Below are 8,841 nucleotides of genomic sequence, written 5' to 3'. Positions count from 1 at the left end.
TAAATAAAAAGGAGGGGTATTCATCTATAAGCAATTTGATAGTAATAATACAATGGTATAATACAAAAAGACAATACAGTGCAATGTCAATTGTAAAACCTTTGTCAACGGAAAAATTAATCTGGTCTATCAGTGGATTTTCCATATAAACAAGGAAGGTTTGCCAAACTGTCAAATGTTTTGCTTTCTTTTCTTAACCAGTATGTTAGCTTTTTTAAAGGAGTGCACTTATTAACCTCCGATAACCACGGACTACAGTCATTGGAATGACAGTATCAGATTTCCACTTCATTGCAATACCCTTGGCAATTACTAACGACATTTCAGTTTCATCTCATGGCTTTGCTTTCGGCTACAATTGGCGAAGTTACCCAATAAACATATGGGAAGGCAATTCCATAAAAGTTATAATACTGCACATTTTTCGCCACAACACATAAACTTAAGGACCATGTCCATGTGGACTGTGGAGTGTAAAAAAAGTGATCTTGTTTATTCCAAATCTGAAGCATAGATTTTTTTAATTAAACTTCTAGATGGAGTGATATAAAGTTGGTAAAGAAAAGGTGAAGTAAAGTATTCACAGTGCTTCCTTTTTTCCACATTTTGTTATGTAAATAAAAAAATAATCACATGTACATAAGTATCTACAGCCTTTGCTCAATACTTTTCTCAAGCACCTTTTCCACAATTACACCCTCAAGTCTTTTTGAGTAGGAAGCTTGGTACACCTATTTTTGGGCAGTTTCTCCCATTCTTCTTTGCAGGACCTCTCAAGCTCCATCAGGTTGGATGGGTGAGTATCGGTGCACAGCCATTTTCAGATCTCTCCAGAGACGTTCAAACGGGTTCAAGTCTGGGCTCTGTCTGGGCCACTCAAGGACATTCACAGAGTTGTCCCGTAGTCGCTCCTTTGTTATCGTGGCTGTGTACTTAGGGTCATTGACCGTTTGGAAGATGAACCCCAGTCTGAGGTCCAGGGTGCTTTGGAGCAGGTTTTCATCAAGGATGTCTTTGTACATTTCTGCATTCATCTTTCCCTTGATCCTCACTAGTCTCCCAAAAACACCCCAACAGCATGATGCTGCCACCACCAAGCTTCACTGTAGGGATTTTGACCAGATGATGAACAGTGCATGGTTTCCTTCAGACATGACACTTGCCATTCAGGCCAAATTGTTCAATCTTGTTTCATTAAACCAGATAATTTTGTTTTTCATGGTCTGAGATTCCTTCAGATGCCTTTTGGCAAAATTCCAGGTGGGCTGTCATGTGTTTCCGTCTGGCCACTTTATTATACAGATTGGTGGAGTGCTGCAGAGATGGTTGTTCTTCTGGAAGGTTCTCCTCTCTCCACAGAGAAATGCTGGAACTCTGTCAGAGTGACCATCAGGTTCTTGGTCACCTCCCTGACTAAGGCCCTTCTCCCCCAATTGCTCAGTTTGGTCGGGCGGACAGCTCTAGGAGGAGTCTTCGTGGATCCAAACTTCTTCCATTTATGGATGATGGAGGCCACTGTGATCATTGAGAACTTTAACGCTGCAGACATTTTTCTGTACCCTTCCCCAGATCTGTGCCTCGATACAATCCTTTCTCTGAATTCTAAGGACAATTCCTTGAACTTCATGGCTTGTTTTGTGCTCAGTATATTATTACAGTATCAGCTGAGGGTGCTTTTGCTTGCGTTTGAGGGTGCTTAGGTCTCTGTGTCTCTGAGCACAGTGCTGTCTTTGAGCGGGATGGAGTAACGTAGCCGGTAGCCCTCAATCACACTGCAGTGTTTGTGAGAGCTGCCGCCTTCTCCCCCCTACACACAGATTGAAATTCTGAAAAATAAAACAGTACTTTGGGGCTAATATGTTTTCAAGTAAGCTGCTGCTAGCTTTCGACTACAGTCTTTAAAGGCCCATTGAAGTGCCTTGAAACGTGCCGCATTATTCAATGTGTTGACGTAATTTCCCCTGAAACAGCTTCAGTTGTTAGTAGCTCCTCTTCTTTTTTGAAACAGCCAATAGCGTTCTGTTAATATACAATTTGCAGTGCGTGAAACTAACATGAAAACAGACTTTATTCACCTCAAATGAAAGCATATTTACACTGAATTGTTTCCTATCACATATATAGTGTGTTATGTGCCTTTCTTTCACCATGTAGAAATTAGTAAATGCGTTAACAACTCCTGACCGATTTCAGCCTTAGCTTCGGCAGTGTAGTGGGCGGGCTTTAGATTCTAGAGAGCATTTTGATTGGACAGAAGATTTGACGAGAAAGTGAAGTCTGCGATGATGTCACCAAAATCTGAGATTAGTTTTAACGGAAGTGAGAGACTGTACATTTTGAATGCTTATATCTCCTAAAAGCAAATTTTGTCATAGTTTTAGAACATACCAGTTTATTCATAATGTTAAGGCTAACACAGTCATACTAAAAGCTTTTCAGAGGACCTTTTAAAAGTTAGATAATTAAAGTCAGCTGTAGCATTATGCCAGTTACCGACCGTTCTATGCTATTCATTTTTTCTTTCACTAAGTGAAGCAACACTTAATAGTTTACTAGTAATATATAGTAAATATATGGCCATAGGACTTTGAAATATCAGACATTAAATCCTCCAGGACTTTTGTTGAAGCTTGCAAAAGTTTTGGCTTGGGGTCCTTCACATGCAGCAGTAGCATGTTCCACCGCACCAATAACATGGGGTTGCCCACGGACGTGCCTGACTTTAAATCAGCACTATTAAACACAGATATCGGTCGACCTCTAGACAGATGTGTCCATGTCCATTCAACTGAATTTACCAGGGATGCACCTGAGCTTAATTTTACATGTCATGGCAAAGGCTGTGAATGCTTATGTGATTTTTTCATTTTTTACTTTGAATGCATTTGCAAAGATTTCAAACAAACTTGTCATTATGGAGTATTGTTTGTAGAATAAAAAAAAAAAAGTAGTTCACCAATACAGGCAGGACATTTGCTAGTGTCCGATCTATCATTTTAGTAATATGGTTATAGAAAATGTTATTACCAGTATCTATGGAATTTATAATTTACCAGTTTTGGGCCAATTTAAGCTGCCATACCAATAGTAACATTGCTTTGATCTTTTGAAGATGTTTTCTTCTGATGTTTTCTTTTTGTAAGATCTTTCAATTTGGTGTTCCGCAATAATAACGATAAAGCCTAGTTTATGACGTGACACATTTTCAGCTCACATGCAGAGTGAAAACCACTATAGTGGAAGCTGCAGAGGAGTTTATCGCTAAACAAGGAGCTAACATTACCTCTACAATCTAGAACCTGTAAACACAGATACATTTTCACTCGCTGAGCACATGGACTGAACGCTTGAGAGGTTCGTTCTTTGCCAAGCGGCCCGTAAAGTACCAATGGGGAATGGAACAAAATGTATTTCGTCATTGATATCGTTATCGCAATAAATACCAGAAAATATTTAGACTATATTTTTAAGTCCAAATCAACCATCCGTAGAGGAGAACAGTACTGCGCAGCGCACTATACAGTATGAAAGGTGGCTTTCTAGGAAAAACATGTTAGGTCATTAAATATTAAAATGCCCACAGAGGAATCGATAAAATTGTAATTTTATAACAAGTATCCGATTCCTGACCTTAAGTATCTGATTCCAGAAGTGGAGTCGATTATAATTTCCCAACCCTAGTCTCAACTGTTGGACTTTTGTCTAAGGACTTGCATGAAGTGTACAGATTTGAGGGGTTAGTGTTTAGGGAAGTTTGTGAGTGCAGTTTAAAACTGAAAGTGAGTTGAACACAGCCCCCCGTCATTTAGATTGATCCTCCTCCAAATGTAATTTTTGGTGATAGGATGTGGTCTAGATGGGAGTACTGTATCCATACAAAACATTTTTTTCCACACACTAAGATCCAGCCTGGTGCCTGAGCAACGGAAAACTTAATTGCATAGGCAAGTAATCATCAAAATTTGGAACATAAATATTTGATAAAGTCCAGTGGTCAGAATACATAAAACCTTGTATTAATACATATCTTCCCTAGGGGTCATTAACAGTATTAGATGGCCTAAACTGATTATTTTTGTTAATCAATATTGCAGTTCCCCTCCCTGTCATTTTAACACATCCTTAAAAATGATCAAGAAAGGCCAACCTGAATTGGGCAGAAGGTGCAGTAAATGGCTTATATGAAATGCATATGGTCCAAAGAGCAGATGACCTTGCCTACTATTCTTGGTCATTTGACACTTTTAACATATCACATGCTGATGACCGCTAAAACGCGCTGCCACAGTCTGTGAACAGTGTTGCCAGATTGGGCAAGTTCCGTCTAATTGGTTAATAAACAAACCTCAAGTGTGCATGTACAGCTTAAGGTCAGTTATCATGACATGCCCATGCAGAGTCAGCTGGAGTTGACGACGAGTACACACTTTCATGGCTTGAATTGAAATCGAATATGGGACTATGACTCCTGTCCAACATCATGTGAACACTGATCAGCACTTCTGCAACTTTTAAGCCGTCTAGACTGCACTCTGTACATCTCCAATAGCTGAAAGAGGTTTGAATAAACAATTAATCAGTTTTACTGTGCTAAGTGCATCATGTTTTATATGTAAATTCATTCACAAAAGATGTATGCTGCATCCCAATTCGCCTACTTATACTACATCCTAAAAGTATGTACTCTTTTTGTGAAGAAAAAGTACATACTTTTGAGTGTATAGCAGAAAAGTATGCAAGCTTCTGCACATACTACTTCACCATCTTTAACGGACTCTGTCGCTTAGTTACGTGCATCCCGTCACCGTTTAACTGCCCTGTCAATCATCGTCAGATTCGTCAGTTAAAATCCTCCACATTCAGTTTAATTTCTTACCATATCAGGAGAGAAATGTAGTTGCACGTTGATTTGCCATGTGTGGGTCTTTAATGCAGAGACTCTCCTCATGTGTTTGCAGTTTAAATATAATGACGCATTTAAAATTGATGGCCAAACCTGTCATTACAAAATTAACAATGCTGCTGCAGGTGAAATATAATGCGGATAGCACTGAATAAATATACTTTCGTCAGGTTAAATACTCATCACTCAAACCTTCTAAACCATTAAACTTAACCGTCTGACTTGCATATCCGTCATGTTTGTAGATTTTTATCACTTTTTATCTGCGTTTGTAGTTCTAATCGAATCCTCGTCCAACTCGCAAGGTTGTGGGCAATATCAGGCGTTAAGAGTGTGCGTCGATTCCGCGCTTCGAATTCTGAACGGAAATAGTAAAACCATCCGGGTATCTTTGTAATACTCTTTTCAACATACTACGATTTGGGACATACTAATTCTATTATCGAATATTATAATAGTATGCCAATTGGGACGCAGGGGTACTGTAGTTCTGAAAGCGCAACACAAAGGTAAGTGCATTGTTGTTATTTTATTTTTGTTGACGGATTATTGTGTGCATGTGTGAAATGCCTGCTAATTTCATTGCTTTTTCCGATCTCTTATATTGGACAATTTTTGCACTTAAATTGGCTTCTTACTGTTGACATTAAAAATGATGCACATGTTTTCTGAGGGTTAAGGGATAGTTCACCAAAAAAATGTCATTTGATGTTTATCTGCTTACCCCCAGGGCATCCATGTAAGATGTAGGTGTGTTTGTTTCTTCAGTAGAACAACAAATGAAGATTTTTAACTCCAACCGTTGTTCGTATAATAAATGTCAATGGGGTGTATTTCTATGAGAGTAATAAAAACATAGACATACGAATCCATAGTTAACCCTGTGACTCGTGGTGACTCATTGATGTCAAAGAAACAAAACGATCGATTTCTGCGAGAAACCGAACAATATTTGTGTTATTTTTTTACCACATAATAGAAAAATCTCATCTAGTATTCCCAGCGCCATTACTTCCGTCGAGTAAGGTCAAAAAATCCAAAAAGAATGCGATCATTATAAATGCCTGCATGGATCGGTCAAATGAGGTATCTATGTAAATATATCTATGATCGTGCCGGGTTTTTGACCTTACTTAAAGGGGGGGTGAAATGCTGTTTCATGCATACTGAGCTTTTTACACCTTTAAAGACTTGGATTCCCATCATAAACATAGACAAAGTTTCAAAAACTAATGTTGGACTTTTGATGGAGTATTTCTGTGTTAAAAATACTCCTTCCGGTTTCTCACAAGTTTCGGCAAGTTTTTTTCGAGTATGGGTCTACTTGACGTTAAATAGATCGGAAGGTCCTTGTATGGGCTGTACGGGCTCTTCTCCCGGAAGGGTGCGCGCGCGCGCGTAACTAGAGGGAGAGAGAGGAAATGCACGCCGTAAACAGTCTCTCAGGTGCAGATCCACTCGTCCATGAACACTTATGACGCGCCGCGCTCCACTTTATTCCTATGGGTGACGTCGAGCGACTTCAACGCTTCAGCAAAGCATTCCGGGAAGGTAGCGCTGCATTTGAACCGATTTGAACGCAGAAATGACGGGAAGCTTCAAGGCATCGCTTCAGTCGCGTCGCAAAGTGGATTTCCACGGTCCCTGCTGTCACAGGACTTCACCAAATCATGCCAAAGAAGTGTGTTTTTGACAGAGCGGTCCCAGCGATAAAGATTCGGTCCTGCTTTGGAAGCAGCCGCTGAGTAAATCAACTTCAAATGTCTCTGCTATTGGCTACCGTCGCATGAGTAAACATCAGTAAACGATACAATCGCGTGCTTCGTCATTCAAATGCGCTAACGGTTACTCCATTGTTGTTCTGTATAACACTAGTCTGACTCTGACGTGCAAAACCGCCCACACGATACGCCTCCAGGCGCTCGGTTTTTTCCGGAAAGAGTCGGTACAGCCCATATTTCTTTTATAAATATGATAAAACTAAAGACTTTTCGGAGATATGAAGGATGCAATACTACTCTATAGGTACTCAAGATTGACATGAGATTGACTGAAACTGAGTGTTTCACCCCCCCTTTAACGGAAGTAATGGCGTAAACTGAAACAGAAACCGATCGTTTCGTGTCTTAAGACATCAATGTGTCACCACGAGCCACAGGGTTTAATATGGATTCGTATGTCTATGTGTTTGTTACTTTCATATTGGCTCTCATAGAAAACACCCCGTTGACATGCATTATAGGAGCAACAGAAGTTTACATTTTTGTTCTTTAGAAGAAACAAACACACCTATTGGATGTGCTGGGGGTAAGCAGATAAACATCACATTTTAATTTTTGGGCGAACTATCCCTTTAAGTCACCAGTTAATTTCCAACTGGACATTTTAGTCATGTTTGTTAATCCATTAACGTATTTGTTAATCCATTTAACATATTCCCTAATTTGATCCATTTTCCTGGGAAATGGAAATAAAATTGTACTTACAGCCTTGATTGGTATGGCAACAAAAGTATGGCGCAATATTTTGGCAGTTAAAGTTTTTAACTTTTTTTTTTTCTTGGAGTGGGCGGGTTTTGGTGAGCTTTTGGGCTGGAAATCGTCGATCCAATCTGGCAACACTGTCTGCGAAAAGAGTCCATATCTAAATTCAGACTATGTGAACTATGTGTGTGTGCTCCAAGGTCAAAGTCAAAATGTTATTCAAAACATAACCCCAGTTTAAAAATAAACACAGATCACCATCAGATAGACCTGATGATCTACTGCTGTCTGATGATGGTGATGATGACTGCAGAAAATCACATGAAATCAAGCGCATTTAAATATGCTAACATAATTAGCTAACATACATTAGCGCTTTTTATTCTTTTATTTTAACAAATGTAAAAATACAAGTTCAGGAAAACGTTTGCTTTATAAGACCACAACTAACGTTACTTCTGCTTTACTATGCTTACATACTGAGTTATGTTGAGCAGCCTTTAGTTGGAGATTAACGTTAGTAACGTTAACTTAGTGACTGGTTTGTTACTTGTTGACATTAGCTGTCATGTTAGCAATGCCAAACTATGGATAAAACCAAAATAATTTTTTAGCCATTATATAAACTGTCGCAGATCTCTTCTGGTCAGTCTATGTGTAAACAGACTTTATGTTTAACGACAATATGCCAAAAAAAACGCCTTCAACAGAGATATTATTGCGTTTCTTACCTTACGTTTCTTGCTGCTTGACAGGGTTTGAGAGCTGAGGCAGATGCTGGCGTGCACTGTAATGTTGTTGCATATGACACACTGAAGCTTCAAAGTGCATATGAGTTTTTCTTCGCACCGCAATTTCTCATGAAGCTCCGTGACACAGGTGTGTTGTGCCAAAAACTCGACTGCCTGGGTGCCCAACGTTAGCTGTCAAAATTCGAAGCCTTCCGTGTGAACGGGCATGACGTCATTTGATGACATTGGCGCGGCCGAATGAAATTTGAGTTTGTATTGCCCTTTCATTTTCATTTTATTTTATTTTATTTCTTTTAGGCACTTATTGCACATGTATGTGGATAAACATTGTTTGTTATATGTTTTGAGAACAACTGATTTTTTAAATTCAATTAAAAAAACGACAAATACAATAAATAAACACAAGGTTATGCGTTGTTTGCTCTTCAAAGCTTTTTCAGTCTTTTCCAAGCAAATTACTCCATGACAACAACAACAAAAAATCTAATTTGTATTATGAGCCACGGGTCTAGTAATGTTTTATTTAGCTGTAAATAACAGGATCCATGTAGGCGTATCTATGCGGTATAAAATAACTAATGGGTCTTTGGCAATTGTCAGCAATTAATTTATTAATTAACTTAAATTAACATTATCTTGCTGACAAGGTAGTATTTATTGTGAGATGTTTGTCATATGCATACATTAAAACGAATTTGGTACA

General features: G+C 38.9%; 1 protein-coding gene across 4 annotated transcripts in view; it reads right to left on the bottom strand.

The window, feature by feature from the left end:
* The window catches only part of si:dkey-5i3.5 (uncharacterized protein LOC565091 homolog), a 20,555-nt gene extending 12,218 nt beyond the window's left edge, over positions 1 to 8,337 (bottom strand). For 2 of the 4 annotated variants that reach the window (XM_067420109.1, XM_067420110.1), the window contains exon 1: positions 8,118 to 8,337. Coding sequence is in view for 2 of the 4 variants with exons in the window: in XM_067420105.1 (XP_067276206.1) it covers positions 8,123 to 8,217 (95 nt within the window). In the remaining 2 variants the exon portion in view is untranslated. The remainder of the gene's footprint in view (positions 1 to 8,117) is intronic. The other 2 variants (XM_067420105.1, XM_067420108.1) reach the window with 1 other exon arrangement.
* Between the last annotated feature and the right edge of the window lie 504 nt (positions 8,338 to 8,841).

Source organism: Pseudorasbora parva, chromosome 16, assembly GCF_024679245.1.
Source record: "Pseudorasbora parva isolate DD20220531a chromosome 16, ASM2467924v1, whole genome shotgun sequence".
Lineage (NCBI taxonomy): Eukaryota > Metazoa > Chordata > Actinopteri > Cypriniformes > Gobionidae > Pseudorasbora > Pseudorasbora parva.
Note: the sequence above shows the minus strand (reverse complement) of the source record. Positions and strands in the feature narration are given on the sequence as shown.